General features: G+C 46.9%; 1 protein-coding gene across 7 annotated transcripts in view; it reads right to left on the bottom strand.

The window, feature by feature from the left end:
- Positions 1-24127, bottom strand: part of LOC140391794 (cytoplasmic protein NCK2) — a 121257-nt gene that overhangs the window by 1656 nt on the left and 95474 nt on the right. For all 7 annotated transcript variants that reach the window (XM_072476671.1, XM_072476672.1, XM_072476673.1 and 4 more), the window contains one exon: positions 21772-22493. In XM_072476671.1, the coding sequence (XP_072332772.1) occupies positions 21772-22493 (722 nt within the window). The remainder of the gene's footprint in view (positions 1-21771; positions 22494-24127) is intronic.

The raw sequence follows: 24127 nt of genomic DNA, 5'->3' as shown, positions 1-24127 counted from the left end.
CAAACTAGGGTTTAAACAATTCAGCATGAATTGAAGCTTTGTTAGCAGACAAAAAACAGAGTAGGAGTAAACAGGTCAGTTTTGGGTTGGCAGCCTACTGCTAGTTACAAGGATCAGTACTTGGGATCGAGCTTCTCACAATTTATATAAATGACTTGGATGACAGAGCCAAATGTAACATAAAAAAATAAAATAAATAATAATCATTATTATTTATCTTTATCACAAGTAGGCCAACATTAATACTGCAGTGAAGTTACTATGAAAAGCCCCTAGTCGCCACACTCCGGTGCCTGATCGGGTACACAGAGGGAGAATTTAATGTCCAAATGACCTAACAGCACTTTTTACAGAACTTGTGGGAGGAAACCGGAGCACCCGGAGGAAACCCACGCAGACACAAGTTTGCTGATAATACACAAATTATGTGGTGAGAAATTTGGAAATGCTGACCTTCATGGGTGTTATATTCTTTAATTACTGCAAAGAGAAAAAGTATGGAGCTGCTACACACTTGGACTTCTTTAAAACCCAATGCAAGGTTTATTCAGGAGATGTTGCTCATACAGGTCTAACGGGAGAACCTAAAAGCCCATGCAATCTGGTGACGTCACTACAGATTACGTGACGTGCCACCAGCAGAGATGTTCTAAAATACATAACACCCATCCCACTTTACTTCTTCAGTCCAAACAACATTTCTTACCTTTTGCACAATAGACCTAATTAAACATTAGATACACTACTTTGCACCATTTTCACTCCACATATAAACAACTTAATAAGACAGTCTCTCTCAGATGGATGTCTATTCCTTTCGGGTTGCATTCGACGATCTGGACTCTGGTTATTCAAGACCTTTGAAGTGTCTTTTTCTTCTGTTGATAATACTTCCTGTGAAGTTACTTCTCCATTGGTGTTGAATATCCTTCAGAAAAAGAATCTGAATTTATCGATGTTTGAGAAGTTACATTGCTTAGATTTGCCAATGGAAATGTTTCCTGGGAAGTTTCAGCAATTTCACTTTGTGAAGCTAGTCGTTGGTCAGTATAACCCTCTCATCATCCATCTGTATGGTGTCAGATATTGGACCTGCTTTTGCTACGATAACTGCATGTACCTATTTCTCATTTGTAGTGATGCTTCTTGCTAGTACTCACTCTCCTTGAGTAAATACTCTCTTTTTAGAGTTTTGTTCCCTTCTAGAAATCTGTGCTTGTTGTTCTCATTTGACAATCTCTGAAGTATAAGGTGGTATTAAAACGTCAAACTTTCTTAGCTTTCTTTTGAAAAGCAGCATTGCTGGTGAATGGTGTCATCACGTCTGAAGTGTTTCTGTATGATATCAAGAAGTTATTTACTTGTCTTGCCAATTTACCTTCGTCCTTTGAATCCTTGATTGAGTGTTTAAGTGACTGTTAAGAATTGCTCAGCCAATCCATTTGAGGAAGGATGGTACGGTCGATTTGATGTGCTGTATACCATTTTCTTTTAGCAGTCTTCAAACTCCTTGGAAGTGAACCGTTGTACCATTGCTCTGGTCTACCAAATCTCTCAAATATTTAATCTAACTTCTCAGTAGCTTGTTCTGCCGTCGTGGATTTCATAATCATTACTTCCAGCCATTTAGAATGTGCTTCTACAATTACTAGGATCATGTGTCCCTCAAATGGGGCTGGTTTAGCACACTAGGCTAAATAGCTGGCTTTTAAAGTAGACCAAGGCAGGCCAGCAGCACAGTTCAATTCCCGTACCAGCCTCCCCGAACAGGCGCCGGAATGTGGCGACTAGGGGCTTTTCACAGTAACTTCATTTGAAGCCTACTTGTGACAATAAGCGATTTTCATTTCAAATGGACCAGCATAGTCTTTGTGTACTCTTTTTTGGCCATTCCCATGGATTTAAGGGCTTAAGTGGTGGAGTGTTTCTTAGTTTTGCACACGACTGACATTGCCCAAATTTCTCTTCGATTTGAATAAAAATAACTGCGTGGCAGTTCCTTCAGTCTCACCACACCAGGATATCCTTCAAGAATTTTATTATGCAAGCGTGGAGGAATAATCATTTGGATTTCTCATTGTAAAACTCCACTCTGGACTGCCAACTCAGGTTTTCTTGTGATGTAGGGCTTGAGGTCGGTATTTTTAAGATGCACATCTGTTATCATTACTTTTAGGTCCATTACCTTCCCCATCACTGGATCAGTACTGTGCATCTCTGTACTTGAGATAAAGTCATAGGTACATTATCCACGTGTGAGAAATATAAGAGGTTGCCAAAATTGTCTTCAGGTTCTTGCTTGATTTGTAACGACAATCTTGACAAAGCATCAGTAGTTGCGTGTTGCTCTGATTTATGATATTGAATATCGTAGGTGTGCGCCAATTATATCAAAGACCATCTCTGTAACTCACACGTCCTGTACACTGACGTCACATGCTCTAGGTGCAAGAGCGATTCCTTTATACGGTCTGAAGATTGCCGTCAAGGGTCGATCTGTCAAGAGTATAAAATGATGTCCATAAAGTGGGTGATGAAATCTTCTTATTCCAAATATAATAATCAACGCCTCTTTTTCCAGCTGAGTGTAATTTGTTTCTGTGCTAGTAAGAATTTGTGAAGCGAATGCTATCGGCGTTCTCTCCTGAGGGCATTATGTGCGAGACAACGGCGCCAACTCCATAGGGTGGTGGTTTGCAAAAAAACTGTAACCTCAGCTTGGGATAGTGAACTAACAGCTCAGAGTTCTTTAAGACTTATTTTACCTCTTTATACGCACTTTCTTTTGTCCAGCAACATTCCTGTTTAGTACATAAAGTGAGTAATGACTTCAATAGCGTTGCTAAATTTGGAATATATTGGCTGTAATAGTTTATTAATCCCAGAAACAATCTCAGCTGCGTCACATTTTGAGGATTTGTTGCTTCTAAGTTTCCTAACCTCCTTTTCGGTTCCTTACACAAGCCATCTTCATCAATGCTGTGACCCAATGATTTGTGGATGTCATGAAAAAGTCACATTTTCCCTTTTTAACTCAGATTATATTCCAGTGTAGCTTCCACGTTCTTCAAGTGTTCTTGTTCACTTGAGTTGGTGATGTGGATGTCATCTAGATCAGTCATTTACAAACTCAGAGTCACGACCTGCGGGGGCAATTGATCACGGGTAGTATGCCCAGCGGCTGCGACCGGCTTTTAAAAATGCCAGCCGTGACCGGCTTTCAGAATACCGGTCGTCCCATGCATACGTGACCCCTCAACAGTGTGCAGGCCTGGAACTCGATGTAGCAGACTACACCTCCCTGACGTCAGCTACCCAACCCAGGAGCAGACTATTTTAAAAACTCAATGGAGTCTTCTCTCCAGAAACAGTGGCAGAGAGCAGGTCACAGGCCCTGTACACTGACGTCACATGCTCTAGGTGCAAGAGCGATTCCTTTATTTTGTAACTGCCGGCAGTGCTGGTGTGAGCTCCAGGGTCTCTGGTGAACAACCCTTAAGAAGGTCAAATCAGGAACAAAGCAATATAAAGATGATTTCTTAGAGGTACGTGTTTATTAATTGATCCAATGCAAATCAGGATGCAAAGCTCAAGTATGTTATATGCAGGGAAGTACTGGCAAATTAAAGATTAAAGGTAAGCAAAAATGGTGGGTCGTGAAAGGCGGCCGGCATGGGTCGCGAAGGACGGCCGGCTGGTTAAAAATGGGCCCTGAACAAAAAAGTTAGAAAAATACTTTCTTCACTCCACTTCCTATCTGTGAAGCCTTTTTTGCTGCTAGTTCCATAGGCATGCAAATTTCTATTGCTGATTTAAGAGTTAAGGCACTTTCACTAAGTTTTCTCTGAATAGCTTTGTCGCAGAGACTACATACCAGCCTATCATGAAGGGTGTCATCTAGTGTTGCACCAAAGCCCAGCGTTTTTCTAACATTCTTAAGGTTGCCACGAATTGTAAAATGATTCCAGCTTCTTCCCAACTACAGCGGTGGAACCAAAACTTTTCTGCAATTATAAGTGTTCTTGGTGAGAAATGCCCTTCTAGAACCTTCAACAATTCATTGCAGGTTTTATCTCTCGTCTTTTCTCTGCAGAAGCACAAAGGTTTTACGCCCTACCGAACTGAGAAATATTGCAACCTTTGCATCCTCCGTTATTTGATTAGCAATGAGATGTTGAAATTGCTCTTCGTATTAGTTCCAGGTCTCAGTCTTCATCAAATGCATCATGGTGCCATCTTTGCCTGCCATTTCTGATATTGGTTCCCAGGGTCTATACTTTCTTCAGACTTCTTCCCTTCCGTTCAGTTTTCACGTATGAAGAGGTCTCCTAATCCACAAAGCAAAATAATTTTTTTTTGCTTGGACTATCTTGTAGTAGCTTTCACAGAACCGGACAGATTTTTGAATCCCCGTTCCAGCAGCCCATTCACATAGCCACATGCGCGATCCCTGCAGCTTAGAATTGATCCATTCGTAACAGTAAGCAGGTCTTACTCATGGCTGTACTTGGTGTTGTTTCCCAAATCTTGCTGCATCAGTGGCTTTTCTCTTGATTGACGTCTGAAACCAGTTTTGTCTTGCCTCAAGTCTCGTCAGTTTGCTCTCGTTATATTCTTACATCACCGCAAAGAGAGAAAGTATGTACAAAATACGATGCAAGGTTTCTTCAGATGTTGCTCATACAAGTCTAAGAGGAGAACCCAAAAGCATATGCAGAAACTCTGCTGACATCACTACAGATCACATGACATTCCACCAGAGATGTACAAGTTAAATATATAACAATGGGGACTCAGGTGGCCTTGCACACAAATCTTAGAAAATTAACATGTAGATAAAACAAGCAATTATGAATATAAATGTATTATACTCTTATCTCTTCGAATAAAGGCTATGAATAAAGAAGCCTTATTACAATTATAAAAGGGGCTTTGGGTAAGGTAAAACCAGTGTCCAATTTTGCTCTCCTTACCCAAGGAAAAATATACTCATCTTAGAGGGAGTGCAATGAAATTTGTCTAGACTGATTCCTGGGTTTGGGGAATTCATAGAATTTACGGTGCAGAAGGAGACCATTTGGCCCAGAGTCTGCACCGGCCCTTGGAATGAGCACCGTGCTTAAGCCCACACCTCCATCCTAACCCCATAACCCACCTAACCTTTTTGGACACGAAGGACAATTTAGCATGGGCAATCCACTTAACCGGCACATGCTAGTGTACTAGCTAGATGGATAAAGAACTGGCTGGGCAACAGGAGACAGTAGTGGTGGAAGGGAGTGTCTCAAAATGGAGAAAGGTGACTAGTGGTGTTCCACAGGGATCTGTGCTCGGACCACTGTTGTTTGTGATATACATAAATGATCTGGACGAAGGTATAGGTGGTCTGATTAGCAAGTTTGCAGATGATACTAAGATTGGCGGAGTTGCAGATAGCGAGGAGGACTGTCAAGAGAATACAGCAAAATATAGATAGATTGGAGAGTTGGGCAGAGAAATGGCAGATGGAGTTCAATCCAGGAGAGCACGGTAGCATTGTGGATAGCACAATTGCTTCACAGCTCCAGGTCCCAGGTTCGATTCCGGCTTGGGTCACTGTCTGTGCGGAGTCTGCACATCCTCCCCGTGTGTGCGTGGGTTTCCTCTGGGTGCTCCGGTTTCCTCCCACAGTCCAAAGATGTGCAGGTTAGGTCATGATAAATTGCCCTTAGTGTCCAAAATTGCCCTTAGTGTTGGGTGGGGTTACTGGATTATGGGAGATAGGTGTTGACCTTGGGTAGGGTGCTCTTTCTAAGAGCCGGTGCAGACTCATTGGGCAGAATGGCCTGAAGGTACCCTGAAGGTGGCAACGCAGGTCGATAGAGTGGTCAAGAAGGCATACAGCATGCTTGCCTTCATCGGACGGGGTATGGAGTATAAGAGTCGGCAGGTCATGTTACAGTTGTATAGGACTTTGGTTAGGCCCCATTTGGAATATTGCGTGCAGTTCTGGTCGCCACATTACCAGAAGGATGTGGATGCTTTAGAGAGGGTGCAGAGGAGGTTCACCAGGATGTTGCCTGGAATGGAGGGTGCTAGCTATGAAGAAAGGTTGAGTAGACTAGGATTATTTTCGTTGGAAAGACGGAGGTTGAGGGGGGACCTGATTGAGGTCTACAAAATTATGAGAGGTATGGACAGGGTGGAAAGCAAGAAGCTTTTTCCAAGAGTGGGGGTGTCAATTACAAGGGGTCACGATTTCAAGGTGAGAGGGGGAAAGTTTAAGGGAGATGTGCGTGGGAAGTTGTTTTACGCAGAGGGTGGTGGGTGCCTGGAACACTTTGCCAGCGGAGGTGGTAGAGACGGGCACGATAGCATCATTTAAGATGCATCTAGACAGATATATGAACGGGTTGGGAACAGAGGGAAGTAGATCCTTGGAAAATAGAAGACAGTTTTAGATAAAGGATCTGGATCGGCGCAGGCTGGGAGGGCCGCAGGGCCTGTTCCTGTGCTGTAAATTTCTTTGTTCTTTGTTTATCTTTGGACTGTGAGAGAAAACTGGAGCACCTGGAGGAAGCCCACGCAGACACAAGAGAACGTGCAGACTCCGCAGACAGTGACCCAGGCCGGGAATCAAACCTGGGACCCTGGAGCTGTGAAACAACTGAGCTAACCACTGTGCTACCATGCTGCCCTTTCCCCCCCCTCCTCCGCCTTCCTCCACCCCCCCTCACCAGGGTCTCAGTCCCCCCTCACTCACTCCTTCTGTCCCTCACCAGGCTCTCACTCCCCCTCAATCTCCTTACTCCCGCTCTCGGGCCCAGCTTGAGGCCCAGTCTCCACATGGCGCATCCAGGTTGCACAGAATTACCCTAAGAGACGGGATCAAGGAAACGAGGCCCATATCCCCAAGAGTTTAAATGAATGAGGTGATCTTATTGAAGGATATAAAACTTTTAAAGGACTTGAAAGGGTAGATACTTTGAAGTTATTTCCTTTGGCTAGGGAGTCTAAAACTAGGAGACAGAGTCTCAGAATAAGTGTTCGGCCATTTAGGACTGTGACAAGGAGAAATTTCTTTGCTTATAGGGTTGTGAATCTTTGGACTTCTGTACTCCAGAAAGCTGTGGATGTTCGGTCATGATGGTATATTTGAGGTAGAGAAAGGTAAAAAAAAATGTTCCGGAATAGATGGGCATGAAATGATTTTTTGTGAAATCCAATTTGTCTTAGGTTTGGCATTGGCAATATATCCTGACTAATAACTCCTAAAAATTAAGTGTTTTCTTTTTCAAATTGTTAGGAAGATCTGGACTCGAAACGTTAGCTCTTTTCTCTCCCTACTGATGCTGCCAGACTTGCTGAGATTTTCCAGCACTTTCCTTTGGTATGAAGATTATTTGTTCACCTCAGAGTTTCCATTCATTAATGTTGAGAATAAGGCTTCATCCAATATTATATCAGGAAATTTTATCAGTTGAGGGAATCAAGGGAGATGGGAAAGTGCGGGTAAGTGGGGTTGACATTCAACCTTTATCCTACTGAATGGCACGGAGGCCTGCTCGTGTTCCTATTACTTATGTTCTATGGAAATCTTTGGCAACAAATACAAAATTCACATAAGGGAGAGACACAGAATTATCTTGATTAATTCTCTTGAAACTATTAGGAAATTAAATAAAACATATTGGGAGATGATATATTCTGTACTAATATAGGGTGAAGCCTTACCATCAGCACTGATCAAAGGATATGTGAAATTTGACAATGACATTTTCTAATGACTTGAAAAAAAGGAAGCAAAGAACCAATTAATAGATTTGTAGAATACACAAAGCAACATTGGCAAAACAACTAGATTCTTTCTAGTATCCACTTCGGATGTGTTTAAATTTAGGTTCTGTAATGACAAGCTATGAATTTTAAAGCAGCTGTCTACGAGTCAGACTGAATTAAATCTATCGGTACAAATTACAGAGGTCATCGCCGGATCACAGGCACATGTAAATGTGCATTGTTGACTGAGGTGCCGATGTAAACTAAAAAAACTAATGTGGTCTGAAAAGCTTCAGTATAATGAAGATCAAGGATATGGACCAACAATAATAGGCCTCAACTTCTCTACAGGGAATGTAGAAAGGAGGGGCAAATTAATGTAACTCATGGATTCAAATTCTTAGCAATTTTGAAAATGGTAAATTTCTAATTTATTTCTGCAGCTTTTGCAAACATTGCAAGATGCTTAAAGGGAAATTTAGCAGTGGTTGTGGGAAAACAGCAGGGATATGGTAATTAAATTTAAAATAGTGACTTCCAGTGGCGGCCATGAGGCGAATGGTCACACACAAGGTGGCACCTGCTTGGGGATTCGGTTTTTTGCAAGGCAAGGTTGGTTGGGTTTTCTTTGTCTGGGCCTTGTTACATAAGTTGAGCCTGGCCAGTCTGGTAGAGGGGGTGAAGACAGACTTGGAGATGGGGTTCACTCCCGTTGTACTTGGCCGGATGAGTTTGGATGGTTAAGATGAACATCCTTCCGAAGTTCTTGTTTGTGTTTCAATGACTCCCAGTCTTTCTTCTTAAATATTTTTTTAGTAGGGCCAACAAGTTAATTTTGACTTCTGTTTGGGCGGATAAGGCTTTCTTGCAGAGGCATAGTCAGTTTGAAGGTTGGCATAACCTAATTTGATGTATTATTACTGGGCGGCAAACATTGAAAAAGTGCAGGGGTGGGTTAAGAATCCGGGGTCAGTTTGGGGACGGATGGAGAAAGCTTCCTTTTAAAAAATATATATATTTTTATTCTCCTTTTTCACATTTTCTCCCAAATTTACATCCACCACAATAAACAACAATCAGTAACAAATGCAATGTCAATCCCCATATCAATAACAACAAGCCCATCCTCCCACCAAACCCACAAACAGCAGCCCGCATGTTAACATAAACAAATAACAAAAAGGAATCAGGAATCACCCACAGTCACCATTAACACATGCACCTCCCCCAAACCCTCCCAATCACCCCCCCCTCCCCACGCAATGTTCGATGTAATCCAATTCTCGAATAATGAATAACACCCATGAATTGTAGAACACCTCTATCCTTCCCCTCAGTTCAAATTTGACCTTTTCAAGAGTCAAGAATTCCAGCAGGTCCCCCCACCACGCCAGGGCACAGGGTGGAGATGTTTATCTCCATGCCAACAGGATCTGCCTTCAGGCGGTCAACGAGGCGAAGGCTAGAACATCTGCCTCCGCACCCGTTTCCAACCCCGGCTGGTCCGACACCCCGAATATGGCCTCCTGAGAGCCCGGGTCCAGTTTCATGTGCATCACTTTAGAGATTACCCTAAAAACCTACTTCCAGTAATCCTCCAGCTTTGGACAGGACCAAAACATATGAAGGTGGTTTGCGGGCCCCCCCTCCGCAACGCTCACACACATCTTCAACCCCATCAAAGAGCCGGCTCATCCTCGTCAGGTGTGCTCTATATACCACCTTCAGCTGTATCAGCCCCAACCTCGCGCACGAGGTGGAGGCATTCACACCAGAAGCCCTCCTCCATACCCTTTCCCAACTCTTCCTCCTACTTTGCCTTGATTCTATCCAGCGGTGCCTTCTCCTCTTCCAAAATAGCCCCGTAAACCACCGACAGTACCCCCTTCTCCAGTTCCCCTGTCGTCAGCACTTCCTCCAGCAATGTGGAGGCTGGCTCTACTGGCAAGCTCTGTATCTCCTTCCTTGCAAAGTCTCGAACCTGCATGTATCTAAATATTTCCCCGTGCTCCAGTCCATACTTTACTCCCAGCTCCTTCAATCCTGCAAACCGACACCCAAGAAACAAATCTTTTCGTGCCCCAATTCCTTTCTCCTTCTGTCTCCGAAAATTTCTATCCCACTGCCCTGACTTAAATCTATTTTCCCCCGAATCGGCATTTCCCTTGACCCTGCCCCCAACCCAAAACGCTGGTGAAACTGCCTCCAAATTCTCAACAAAGCTATTACTACCGGACTCCGAGTATTTTCCCGGGGCCATCGGGAGCGGCGCTGTCGCTAGCGCCTTCAATCCAGACCCTTACACAAACTCTCCTACATTCTGACCAACTGGGTGTCTACCCCTCTGACCCACCTCCGTACCTTCTCCACATTTTCCGCCCAGTAATAATACATCAGGTTTGGAAGACCCAAACCCCCTGCCTGCTTTCGCCTCTGTAGCAGCACCTTTCTAATTCTGGCCACCTTCCCATCCCATATGAACGAGGTAATCATCCCTTCAATCTCTCCAAAAAAAGCCTTTGGCAGGAAAATCGGCAGGCATTGAAAAAGAAACCGGAATTGCGGCAACACGTTCATTTTAACCGCCTGTACCCGACCCACCAGTGACAGAGGGAGACCATCCCACCTTGCCAAATCAGCTTTTACCCTCCTCACCAAACTAGGAATGTTGTACCTACGTAGCCCCCCCGCCCCCCCGAAATGCCGAACAATCTGCACCCCCAGGTATCTAAAGTGAGTCCCTGCCCTACGGAATGGTAGCCCCCCCACCACCGACCGAGACATCACAAAATATTCACTCTTGTCTAGATTTAATTTGTACCCAGAGAAAGACCCAATCTCCCGAAGCAGCTCCAGTATTCCCCCTATTGACATACTCGGTTCCGACACGTATAACAAGTCATCGGTATACAAGGACACCCTATGCTCTATCCTTCTCCGCACTATCCCTTTCTATACCCTTGAACTTCTTAACACGATGGCCAACGGCTCAATCGCGAGTGCCAACAGCTGGTGTTGTTTGTGCAGACGCTCGTCCTCGATCCTTATACAGTAGCTTTACCCAGTTTACAAATCTTGGTCCAGTCCCAAACCGCTCCAGAACTGCCATCAAGTACCCTCATTCTACCCGGTCAAACGCTTTCTCGGCGTCCAATGCCACAACCACCTCCGTTTCCTCCCCCTCCGCCCGTGCCATAACCACGGTCAATACCCTCCTAATGTTTGAAAAGAGCTGGCTCCCTCTCACAAACCCCGTCTGATCGTCACCTATCACCTTCGGGAGACACTCCTCTAGCCGACCTGCCAGTACCTTCGCCAATATCTTTGCGTCCACGTTTAAAAGGGATATGGGCCTATACGACCCACACTCCATCGGATCTTTATCTCTTTTAAGCAACAGGGAAATCGATGCCTGCCCCAAAATTTGTGGTAACACCCCCTTCCCTATCGCCTCCTCAAACATCCCCACCATCAGCGGTACCAGATTATCTTTGAATTTTTTAATAATATTCCACCGGAAACCCATCCAGTCCTGTCACCTTCCACGACTGCATCCTCCCAATTGCATCTTTTATCTCCACTATCGTCCCTTCTAATGTAGCCCTGTCCCGCTCCCTGAACCTCGGGTACTCCAGCCCATCTAGAAATTCCTGCATCTCCCGGCCTCCCCAGGTGGCTCTGACCTGTACAACGTTTCATAGAATTCCTTAAAAACATTGTTAATCTGATCTGGAGCTACCACCAACTTCCCTGTACTGTCCCGCACCTGGAAAATGTCCCTTGCTGCAGCCGCCCTCCGGAGCTGACCCGCCAACATACCGCCTTCGCTCCATGCGCGTAAACTGCACCCCTTGCTCGCCTCAATTGGCGTACCGCCTCCCTGGTAGATAGTCGGTCAAAGCTCGCCTGTAGTTCCTTCCTCTTTTCCAACTTTGCTGGGTCCCCATCTTCTGTATACCTCCTATCTACCTCCAGCATACCCTCTGACTCTCCAACCTCTCCTCTTTGTCTAGCCTAGCCTTAAACAAGATCACATCACCCGTCACCACCGCTTTTAGAGCCTCCCAGACAACTGCCTTCGATACCTCACCCGTTGAAACCTACATATTCCTCGATTACTTTTTCAATTTTTTCACAGAACCCTCGGTCCGCCAACAGTCCCGCATCTAACTTCCACTCTGGTCTCTGGATCATCCCCTTCTCCAGTACCATATCCACCCAATGCGGAGCATGATCTGATATTGCAATTGCCGAGTACTCCGACCCCTTAACCCCAGCTCGCAGCGCCTTACCCACCACAAAAACGTCAATCCTCAAGTATACCTTATGGACCGCTGAGAAAAACGAGAACTCCCGCTCCCTTGGGTGCAGAAACCTCCAAGGGTCCATCCCTCCCATTTCCACCATTAGCCCAGCTAACACCGTTGCCCCCTCCCCCACCTGATGGGACCAACGAGCGCAGCCACGACCTGTCCAACCTTGGCTCCTGCACCAAGTTCCAGACCCCCCCCCCACTATCAGTTTGTGTGAGTCCAAGTCGGGAATGGCCCCACAGACCTTCTTGGCAAATCCCACATCGTCCCAGTTGGGGCCAGATACGTTTACCAGCGCCACTAGCCTCCCCTCCAGCGCCCCTGTCAAAATCACATACCTACCCCGCTGATCAGCAACCACCGTCTCCATCTGGAAACGTACCCTTCTGCTGACCATTACCGCTACCCCTCGAGCCTTTGTCAAACCCAGAGTGAAACACCTGGCTAACTCAGCCCTTTTTAAGTCTCACATGGTCCTTCACCCTCAAGTGAGTCTCCAACTCCATCTTCAAGTTTGCTGACAATACGACCATAGTGGGCCGGACATCAAATAACGACGAGTCAGAATATAGGAGGGAGATAGAGAACCTAGTGGAGTGGTGCAGCGACAACAATCTATCCCTCAATGCCAGCAAAACTAAAGAGCTGGTCATTGACTTCAGAAAGCAAAGTACTGTACACACCCCTGTCAGCATCAACGGGGCCGAGGTGGAGATGGTTAACAGTTTCAAATTCCATATATCCAAAAATCTGTCCTGGTCCACCCACGTCGATGTTACCACCAAGAAAGCACAACAGTGCCTATACTTTCTCAGGAAACTAAGGAAATTCGGCATGTCCACATTAACTCTTGCCAACTTTTACAGATGCACCGTAGAAAGCATCCTATCTGGCTGCATCATAGCCTGGTATGGCAACTGCTCGGCCTAAGACCGCAAGAAACTTCAGAGTCGTGAACACAGCCCAGTCCATCACACAAACCTGTCTCCCATCCATTGACTCCACCTACACCTCCCGTTGCCTGGGGAAAGGGGGCAGCATAATCAAAGACCCCTCCCACCAGCTTACTCACTCTTCCAACTTCTTCCATCGGGCAGGAGATACAAAAGTCTGAGAACACACATGAACAGACTCAAAAATAGCTTCTTCCCGCTGCTACCAGACTCCTAAACAACCCTCTTATGGACTGACTTCATTAACACTACACCCCCGACTTCCGGTTGCGGCTATGTGGAGCTAAGCCGCACGATTCGGCAGCTCCCGCGAACATGGACTTTGGGGCTCGATAGAAGAGCCCCAACGGAACTTTTTTCACAGCCAACCCGTGGTGAAGAGAGGAGAGAGTTCCCCCACTAACTTGTATGGACCGGACCCGCAGCGAAGCGGCCAAAAAAGTGGCATTTGAGCAGCGGGAGAAGAGAGGGAAAACAAGCAAACTGGCGGCAGCCGGGGACAAAGAGGAGATGCAGGAATTCATCAAGCACTGCTTCGAGGAGCTGCGTAAAGAGATGGTGGCGCCTATGTTGGCGCCTATGTTGGCAATAATTGAAGGACTGGGGGCAACCCAGAAAGCCCACGAGGTGAAGATCCAGGAGATCCAGGACAAAGTGAGTGAGAATGAGGACGAGCTCCTGGGCCTGGCGGTGAAAGTGGAGCGGCACGAGGCGCTACACAAGACGTGGGCGGAAAGAATCGAAGACCTGGAGAACAGGTCAAGGAGGAATAATCTGAGGATCCTGGGTCTCCCAGAAGGAGTGGAGGGGGCTGACGCCGCGGCATATGCGGGCACAATGATCGGGGTGCTGATGGGCGGAGGCCTCCCCGAGATTGCTGGAGCTGGAAGGGGGCGCACCGAGTGCTGGCGAGGAAGCCCAAGGCAAATGAGCCGCCAAGGGCGATGGTGGTGATATTTCACCAGTTTACGGACAGAGATGGGCCAAGAAGGAGCGGAGCAGCAAGTGGGACAACGCAGAGATCAGAATATACCCCGACTGGAGCACGGAGGTCGCTAAGTGGAGAGCGGGTTTCAACCGGGCCAAAGCGGTGCAGCATCGGAAAGGAGTGAAATTTGAAATGTTGCAGCCAGCGCGACTGTGGGTTACACATAATGGCCAACACCACTACTTGAAACGCCCAAAGAGGCGTGGACCTTTATACTAACTGAAAAGCTGGACTCTAATTGAGGGTTTGTGTGTGAGGGGGATGTTTGAGGTTTGATGTGTGATGGTTGTTGTATATAGGGGGTCAATCACGCGCAGGGAATGTTATATGGGCTGGGGGAGAGAGACAAGGCCGCGACAGGAGCTGCGCCAGAGGGGGCAGGCTTTGGAAAGCGCAGGGTTCTTTTCCCGCATGCGGGAAGGGGAACGTAGGAACGTATATTGATGGGGAGACTCCCACACGGGGGGGTCAAAGGGATGGCGGGGGAAGCCGGGGTCAGCTGACTTAAGGGAGTGATATTGGGGGGGTGGGGAGCAAAAAAGCTAGACAGGGATCTAGCGGGGTTGGGGGGGGGTTGCTGCTGCACTGGCCGAAAGAGAATGGGACACAGACGAGGTGGTCGGGACGGTGGTCCCCCGTCTGGGGAACTGGAGGGTGAGGGAGACGCGGACACAGGACTGGCCCAGAAAAGGAGATGGCTAGTCGGCGGGGGGGGGGGGGGGGGGGGGGGGGCGATCGGGACTGGACGCGAAAAATAGAGGGGTGGCAATTCTGGTGGGAAAGCATGTGTCATTTGAGGCCAAGAATATCGTAGTGAATAATGGAGGGAGATATGTGATGGTGAGTGGTAGGGTGCAAGGGACGTGGGTGGTGTTGGTAAATGTATACGCCCCGAACTGGGATGATGCTGAATTCATGAAGCGCATGTTGGGGCGCATTCCGGACCTGGAGGTAGGAGGACTGATAATGGGAGGGGACTTCAATACAGTGCTGGATCCAGCCTGGACCGCTCCAGATCAAGGACGGGAAAGAAGCCGGCGGCAGCCACGGTGCTCAGGGGGTTTATGGATCAGATGGGGGGAGTGGACCCATGGAGGTTTGCAAGACCGCAGGCCAGGGAATCTTCTTTCTTTTCCCACGTGCACAAGGCCTACTCCCGGATAGATTTCTTTGTTCTGGGCAGGGCGCTCATCCCGAGGGTGGAGGGGACGGAGTATTCGGCCATAGCCGTTTCGGACCATGCCCCGCACTGGGTGGAAATGGGGCTGGGAGAGGAGAGGGACCAACGCCCATTGTGGCGGCTGGACGTGGGACTGCTGACAGATGAGGTGGTGTGTGGGAAGGTGAGGGGGTGTATCGAAAGGTACTTGGAGGCCAACGACAACGGGGAGGTGCGAGTGGGGGTGGTATGGGAGGCGCTGAAGGCAGTGATCAGGGGAGAGCTAATCTCCATCAGGGCTCATAGGGAGAAGACAGAGGGCATGGAAAGGGAGAGGTTAGTGGGGGAGATTTTGCGAGTGGACAGGAGATACGCAGAGGCCCCGGAGGAGAGATTACTTGGGGAAAGGCGACGGCTCCAGACGGAGTTTGACCTGTTGACCACGGGGAAGGCGGAGGCACAGTGGAGGAAGGCGTAGGGGGCGACCTACGAGTACAGGGAAAAGGCCAGTCGGATGCTGGCACACCAGCTCCGTAAGAGGACGGCAGCAAGGGAAATAGGGGGAATCAAAGATGGAGGGGGAACCACGGTTCAGAGTGCAACAAAAATAAACAAGGTATTCAAGGCCTTCTATGAAGAGCTGTACCCCGGGGGGGGGGGGGGGAGACGATTCCTAGACCAACTGCGGTTCCCGAGGGTGGAGGAACAAGAGGCGGCTGTTTTGGGGGCACCAATCGGGTTGGAGGAGCTGAGTAAGGGTCTGGGGAGTATGCAGGCGGGGAAGGCCCCAGGGCCGGACGACTAGTGAGGACCTTTAACGAGGCAAAAGAGGAGGGGACCCTGTCCCCGACAATTTCCTTGATTCTAAAGCGAGACAAGGACCCACTGCAATGTGGATCGTACAGGCCGATTTCGCTCCTCACTGTGGACGCTAAGTTATTGGCAAAAGTGCTGGCCACGAGGATTGAGGACTGTGTCCCGGGGGTGATACATGAGGACCAGACGGGATTCGTAAAGGGCAGGCAATTAAACACTAACGTGCGCCGGCTCTTAAACGTGATACTGATGACGTCGGAAGAGGGAGAGGCGGAGATAGTGGCAGCTATGGACGTGGAAAAGGCCTTTGACCGAGTAGAGTGGGAGTACCTCTGGGAGGTGTTGCGAGGTTTGGGTTTGGGGGGAGGGTTTATTAGCTGGGTTAAGCTCCTTTACAGTGCCCCGGTGGCGAGTGTGGTGACGAACCGGCGGAGATGGGAGTACTTTCAGCTGTACCGAGGAACGAGGCAGGGGTGCCCCCTGTCCCCCTTGTTGTTTGCATTGGCGATTGAACCCTTGGCCATAGCACTGAGGGAGTCTAATAAATGGAGGGAGGTGGTCCGCGGGGGAGAAGAGCATCGGGTGTCGCTATACGCGGATGATCTGCTGCTGTACGTGGCGGACCCAATGGAGGGGATGGTGGAGGTCATGCAGACTCTGAGGGAGTTTGGGGAGTTCTCGGGCTATAAGCTAATGTAGGGAAGAGCGAGCTTTTTGTATTACAGGCAGGGGACCAAGAAAGAGGGATAGGGGACCTACCACTGAGCAGGGCGACGGGGAGTTTTCGGTATCTGGGGATCCAGATAGCCAGGAGTTGGGGGACCCTACACAAATTGAATCTGAAGAGGTTGGTGGACCAAATGGAGGTGGACTTCAAACGATGGGACATGTTGCCGCTTTCGTTGGCGGGTAGAGTGCAATCGGTCAAAATGGTGGTCCTTCCGAGGTTTTTGTTTGTGTTTCAGTGCCTTCCCATCATGATCACCAAGGGCTTTTTCAAGAGCGTAGGTAGGAGTATTATGGGGTTTGTGTGGGCGAATAAGACCCCAAGGGTAAGGAAAGGGTTCCTGGAACGCAGTAGGGACCGAGGAGGGCTGGCGCTGCCAAACCTAGGGAGCTACTACTGGGCAGCAAATGTGGCGATGATCCGCAAGTGGGTTATGGAGGGAGAGGGGACGGCATGGAAGAGGATGGAGATGGCATCCTGTAAAGGAACGAGCTTAGGGGCGTTGGTGACGGCACCGCTGCCGTTCTCGCCATCAAAGTATACCACGAGCCCGGTGGTGGCGGCAACGTTAAGGATCTGGGGCCAGTGGAGACGGCACAGGGGTGCAGTGGGAGCCTCGGTGTGGTCCCCGATCAGGGGTAACCACCGGTTTGTCCCGGGGAAGATGGACGGGGGGTTCCAGGGCTGACATCGGGCGGGGATTAGAAGAATGGGGGACCTGTTCGTTGACGGGACATTTGCGAGCCTAGGGGCACTGGAGGAGAAGTTCGAGTTACCCCCGGGAAATACCTTTAGATATATGCAGGTGAGGGCTTTTGTGAGGCGACAGGTGAGGGAATTCACGTTGCTCCCGGCACAAGAAGTTCAAGATAGGGTGATCTCGGGTGTATGGGTCGGGGAGGGCAAGGTGTCGGAAATACATCAGGAGTTGAAAGAAGAGGGGGAAGCGCTGGTAGAAGAGTTGAAGGGTAAATGGGAGGAGGAGCTGGGGGAGGAGATCGAGGAACGTCTGTGGGCTGATGCCCTAGGTAGGGTTAATTCCTCCTCCTCATGTGCCAGGCTCAGCCTGATACAATTTAAGGTGGTCCAGAGCGCACTTGACGGGGGCGAGGTTGAGTAGGTTCTTTGGGGTAGAGGACAGATGTGGAAGGTGTTCAGGGAGTCCGGCGAACCATGTCCACATGTTCTGGTCATGCCCGGCACTGGAGGGGTTCTGGAGAGGAGTGGCGGGAGCAATATCTCAGGTGGTGAAAGTCCGGGTCAAACCAAGCTGGGGGCTAGCAATATTCGGAGTAGTCGATGAGCCGGGAGTGCAGGAGGCGAAAGAGGTCGGAATTCTGGCCTTTGCGTCCCTAGTAGCCCGGCGAAGGATCTTGCTATTGTGGAAGGAGGCGAAGCCCCCCAGCCTGGAGGCCTGGATAAACGACATGGCCGGGTTCATTAAGCTGGAGAGGATTAAGTTTGCCTTGAGAGGGTCTGCGCAAGGGTTCTACAGGCGGTGGCAACCGTTCCTAGACTACCTCGTGGAGTGTTAGAGGAAGGCCTGTCAAGGGGAAAAAATTGTGTTGTTAAAAAATCTTAATAAATATATATATTTTTTTAAAAACCACTACACCCCCGAATGCTTCACCCGATGCCGGTGTTAGGTAGTTACATTGTGTACCTTGTGTTGCCCTATTATGTATTTTCTCTTATTTCCTTTTCTTTTCATGTACTTAATGATCTGTTGAGCTGCTCGCAGAAAAATACTTTTCACTGTACCTTGGTACACGTGACAATAAACAAATCCAATCCAATCCAATCCTGTCAGCGCTTTTACTGGTTCTCTCATTCGACGGCTAACCTGTGTTTCCTCCCTTGTTCACAGCTGTTTTTGGCATCCTTTAACGACTTATTATCTTTTCCCCTTCTTTCTTCAATCCTAAAATAAATAAATACTAAACCCGCCCCCCCCAAAATTTCCGAAATCAAAAAAATCTCTTCCTCCGGAACCTGACTTCGAACTTCTCAAACATCCATTTTCAGCGGGAGCCACCCGATGTGCTCTGCTCCCCATCTACATCGCGTCCTGGATTCGGGCCTCGCATCATGCCAAGCTTCGCCCCGGCCGCTCACTTCGGGCTCGATGCCTCCCGCTCCAGCCGCTGGACACTCCCGCAGGGCTCCTCACTGGCCCGACACGGCACCTGTCCCTCAGGCCCCAAAAGCCAAAGAAATTTCAATCGAAACAAATAAGGGGGAAGCCCCCGAAAAAGACCGGGATATCACGGACTGGCGGGAGCCGCTTCTTCACGCGGCCACTAAGCTCGCGGGTGCCACCGGAAGTCCCGAGGGCCACCGGAAGTCCCGAGGAAGCTTCTTGTCGAGTTTGAGGCTCCTCTTCCGTTCTCTCTGGCCAGGTTCGCTTTGAGCCCAGTGGTAATAGCCCCTCTGAGAACATGGAATCAATTGAGACAGCACTTTAAATTAGGGGTAATGTCGCTACTGCCGCCGATCTATGGGAACCATAGGTTTATACCGGCTGGGATTAATTTGCCATAACATCTGGGAGAGGAGGGGGTTGAGAGGCTTAGAGATTTGTTTGAGGAGTGTAGGTTTGCAAGGCTAGAGGAGTTGGTGGAGAAGTTCCAACTCCCAGGAGGGAATATTTTTAGGTATTTGCAGGTACGGAACTTGGTGTGAAAGGCACTGTTTCCTCGGTTGCCGGTGCCTTCACTTACGGATAGGGTGCTGTCTTTTGATGGGGTAGGGGAAGGCAGGATATTAGATATATATGGGCAGATGATAGAGATGGAGAAGGATTCGCTGGAGGAAGGAAAGGGGAAATGGGAGGAAGCGTTGGGTTTGGCTTTGAGTGGGGGTGGGGGGGTGGTGAGAGGTAAAGAGGTTCTGCATAGGGTCAATTCCACCTTTGTGCGCAAGGCTGAGTTTGATTCAGTTTAAAGTGGTATATCAGGCACACTTGACTAGCACACGTCTGAGTGGGTTCTTTCCGGGTGTAGAGGATAGATGTGAGCATTGTTCCAGGGGTAGGTGAACCACCGCATATGTTTTGGTCTTTCCCTAAGTTGGTTAAGTTCTGGGTTTCCTTCTTCGAAACAATGTCGGAGATTTTTGGAATTAGAGAGTGGAGCCATGCCCAATAGTGGCTGTCTTAGGAGCGGCGGACTTGCCGAGGCTGCAGGAGGGGAAGAAGGCTGATGTCTTGGCCTTCACCTGTCTAATAGCCCGGAGGAGAGTCTTGCTCAGATGGAGGGCATTGGTACCACCCAAGGCCACGGCTTGGTTGGGAGTTTGGTTGGAATTCCTGCATTTGGAAAGATTAAGTACACCATAAAAGGATCGGAGGAGGGGTTTTCCTCTAGGTGGCTACCGTTCATTACCTGGGTTCTGGGCAAATACAGCATAGGTGGGGCTGAGTAGTGGAGATACGGTAATGAAAATTGTATAAATTTGTCTGACCATTTTGTATGTTATGATTGAACATTTTTAGCAATAGGTGAAAATTTGGTAATAGGGGAAAGGTTGTTTGAAAATGAATGACAAGCTGATGCCTATATTTCCTTCATAAGAGGAGTGAAAAAGTAAGTTGCTGACAAAAGGAAACCAATGGGGTTTTCCTTGCAGCTAGGAATGTTTTTACTCCCTGGAATACATTCTTTAACGCAAAACACAGAATATTCCCTCTATTCAAGTCTCTATCCACTCAAAAAACATTCTTAGTAAAAATGCATGTTTAATAAACATACAAATAATTCAGTCAAGGGAAGTAAACAGTAATGGGCTTTGTTGTCACACACGAGTTACACAGTGCAACAATGCCATCTGTTGGCATATAGTGGCTGAATATTTGAAAAGCAGAATAGTGCAGGTGCTGGAAATCTGAAATATCAACAAAAATGCTGGAAATACTTGTCAGGTTATGGCAGCATCTATGGAGAGAAACAAAGTTAAGGTTTTTGATCTTCATTCACCTTTAAAAAAAATCAAAGTTTTATCTCAAAATAAAGGAATTTTATTGGGAGAGGAAATTGGGAGCCATATTCACATGGGAAACACAGCTTTGGCATACAATGTATGTGCCGTCCACATACACAAATCATGAAAATGTTACGTGAATGTGATAGTGCAAGTCTGATGGTGAAAGTGAAATGAAAGTCGCCATGTTCCCAGAGGACCATAGGCTTGCTCTCTCCTTTGATAGATGACTGGTGGTAATTTAACCTTAGGGTCACCACACTCGGGCGAGGCACAAGGTTGAGAAGACCAGCCTTCATTGTAACCTCAGACAGTGTGGGAATTGAACCTGCGCTGTTGGCTTAAGTCTGCCTCACAAACCAGCAGTCCAGGCAACTGAGCTAACCGACTTCCCAAGTTCTTCCCAAGAGAAGACAATACCGTAAGGAGAAATCCAGGTGTATTATGCCGTTGTATAGCAAAGCATGAATGCATTATAAGTTGGAAATGAATACCTCATGCCTTTTTATGCCAATATATTTAATGGCCACTTACTAATGGCATCTCTGAATTTGTAATTCATGTTTGATCATTGCACAAATCTGAGCTAGTGACACTTAATGTATACAAAACCCGCAAATTTCTATTACATAGTTTTCATTGTTGAGAATTTATAATGGTTCATAATAATAAATTATGTCAAATAAATTTCAAATTAAAAAAGGCAACTATTATATATGCTTATAAGCTGGCTAGTCAACATCAAACTAAAAAAAAAAAGTGTTTCCAATGCATGATCTATTGAATACTAGATAACAGAAACTTGTTACAGTAATGCAAATGAAAAGTGGATTTGTTTGCCAAACTGAATCATTTAAAAAGATAGGGAAGAGAGCTTGGTAAAATGGGATATTTATTTTTCATTATAGCAATTAACAATAGTATAAGTGCCCATTTCTTACCTATAAATTCTTTCACTGCTACATATCACCCAGCAATCACCAAAGTCGCAATACAATATTAAGTCACTCCTTTGCAATGGTAAAATGTATACCAAAAAAAAATTAGATTGCTGACTTGTAGAGCAACATGATACTTACCGATGATTCGCTATCTCTAACAAGAAAGTCGCCGCCAATTCCTCTCTCATTTAGAACCATTTCAGCCAGGTGTCGGGTGACACTGCCGTAGTACCACTCTTTTCCAGCAAACTTTCCTGTAGAAGATGGGCCCGTATAGCATATTTGAGGAGCATGTGAACTGCTCACAGCAGGTCCATCATTTAAGATTACTACATAGTTTTTGGGAACAAGACCAATTTGCCCTTTAGAATTTTGACACTTCCACCATTCTGGGTCATTTTCTGGTTTCTCAATGACATCCATAATTTCTCCCTTTTCAAAATTTAGTTCTTCCTCTGTGACAGAACTGAATGGGTAAAGAGTCTGCACCATATGAAGAACTTTTGTAGTTTGCCCATTACTCACTGCTGCTCCAAGTCTGGAAGTGAAGAAGCTAGGTGAATCTGCAGTTGCCTCGTCAACTTCCTCTACCACATAATTAGATGGAAACCAACCAACTTGTCCATTGTAGCCACCTCTCCACCAACCATCACTACATTTTTCCATAACAGTAACACGTGACCCTTTCACGAGAGACAGTTCATCTTCTCTTTCTGCCACGTATGCAAATTTAACATATGCTGGAATATTTAAATCGTATATACGGTCAGAACTTCCACCATTTGATGAGAATTCTGCATCTGTGCTTGGTGTAGGGGAAGCATCTCTTGCACAGGTTTTCCTCTTCGTTTTACCCAAACCTATGTAAAAATAGAAGGGAATAAAAAGATAAACTGCAACATGTAACAATATTCTTATTAAAAGAACAATATTCTTATTAAAAGAACAATGAAATACCAGGATTTTAAAAAATGTCAAGGCTTACATTTAAGAGAAACCAATTGAACATTTAATTTGCAACCACTGAATTCTCAGAGACTTCTCAGATGTAGAAGCACTCAAAATTAATGTTACTGTTCACAGAGGACTGTATTGTTAAAAAGATAAGTCAGCACAGAATACAATGTGCTGCTCACATTGCTTCCACAAACTTCAAGAGTCATATCTGGTTTTCAGATGTTTAATTAGGATAGAATTATAGCTCTTCGTCAGCAAACACCGATTCGACAAATACTTCAGAATTTAATGTCAGGATTTGAATATTAAAAGCTGACTCACTGAAATGGTAATCATTTAAAGTGTTATTTTTCAGGTATTCCTTAAAAGGACATTGCCTTCCTCCAAAGCATTTGGCAAACTTAGTTTCTTCCCGCCCCAGTAACAAACCTGATTTTTCTTCCATAGCCCTGTGTTAAACAGAATACCTTATATATTCTAACAAATCTGCATCTCTAAATATTGTTGCAAGGTCAATGCAAAATTAGTCCAAACGTACTCTTGACGTGGCTAGATTCATGATTGTGGACTCGTTCCATCAGCCAGCCAATTTACTTTACAACTGTACAACAATATACATAAAATACAGAATACAAGAGGGTTTTCGGCTCTCGAGTTAAATGTTAATCATTATCATAGATTGTCATAGAATTTACAGTGCAGAAGGAGGCCATTCGGCCCATCGAGTCTGCACCGGCTCTTGGAAAGAGCACCCTACCCAAGGTCAACACCTCCACCCTAACCCCATAACCCAGTAACCCTACCCAACACCAAGGGCAATTTTGGACACCAAGGGCAATTTAGCACGGCCAATCCACCTAACCGGCACATCTTTGGACTGTGGGAGGAAACCGCAGCACCCGGAAGAAACCCACGCACACACGGGGAGGATGTGCAGACTCCGCACAGACAGTGACCCAAGCCGGAATCGAACCTGAGACCCTGGAGCTGTGAAGCAATTGTGCTATCCACAATGCTACCGTGCTGCCCGTTAAATCGGAGATGTACATTCCCCTCGGTAACCAAATAAGCAGCACACGTTTTCTCATGGTTAATCTGTAAAGTATTGTGTTTAAGTGAGAGAGCAGTGGTTGAATTTCTTAAAATATAGTATTTTACAAGGGCCAAATCTTTCCCAGAGAAAAGGAAATGCTGAGATTTGGCATGTCAGTAACATAACTTTGTTTACGTGTTCCAATGACTAAGCAATTGACTCCCTAATCCTCAGCAAAACCATCACCACCTCTCATCCCTGTTGTTCCTTGTGGTACAGCCAAAATTAAGCACTATTCCAGGACCATACAGCCTCCTTTTCTTGATTATTGACTGGCTCCTTACATCTCTCTCTCTATCCCCTCAACTCTTAATGTGATGTGCTCACAGATTCTTCAGCTTCCAGGACAGAGGAATCACCTGTTTAACAGCCTCCCCTCCTTTTTCCCGCCAAGTAAAAAATCCCGCAGTTCATCCTGCTTTGTCCTGAATGGCAGCACCCCTA

Source organism: Scyliorhinus torazame, chromosome 15 (assembly GCF_047496885.1).
Source record: "Scyliorhinus torazame isolate Kashiwa2021f chromosome 15, sScyTor2.1, whole genome shotgun sequence".
In the NCBI taxonomy this organism is placed as follows: domain Eukaryota; kingdom Metazoa; phylum Chordata; class Chondrichthyes; order Carcharhiniformes; family Scyliorhinidae; genus Scyliorhinus; species Scyliorhinus torazame.
The sequence above is the reverse complement of the archived record's forward strand: the minus strand, read 5'-3'. Positions and strand labels throughout refer to the sequence as shown.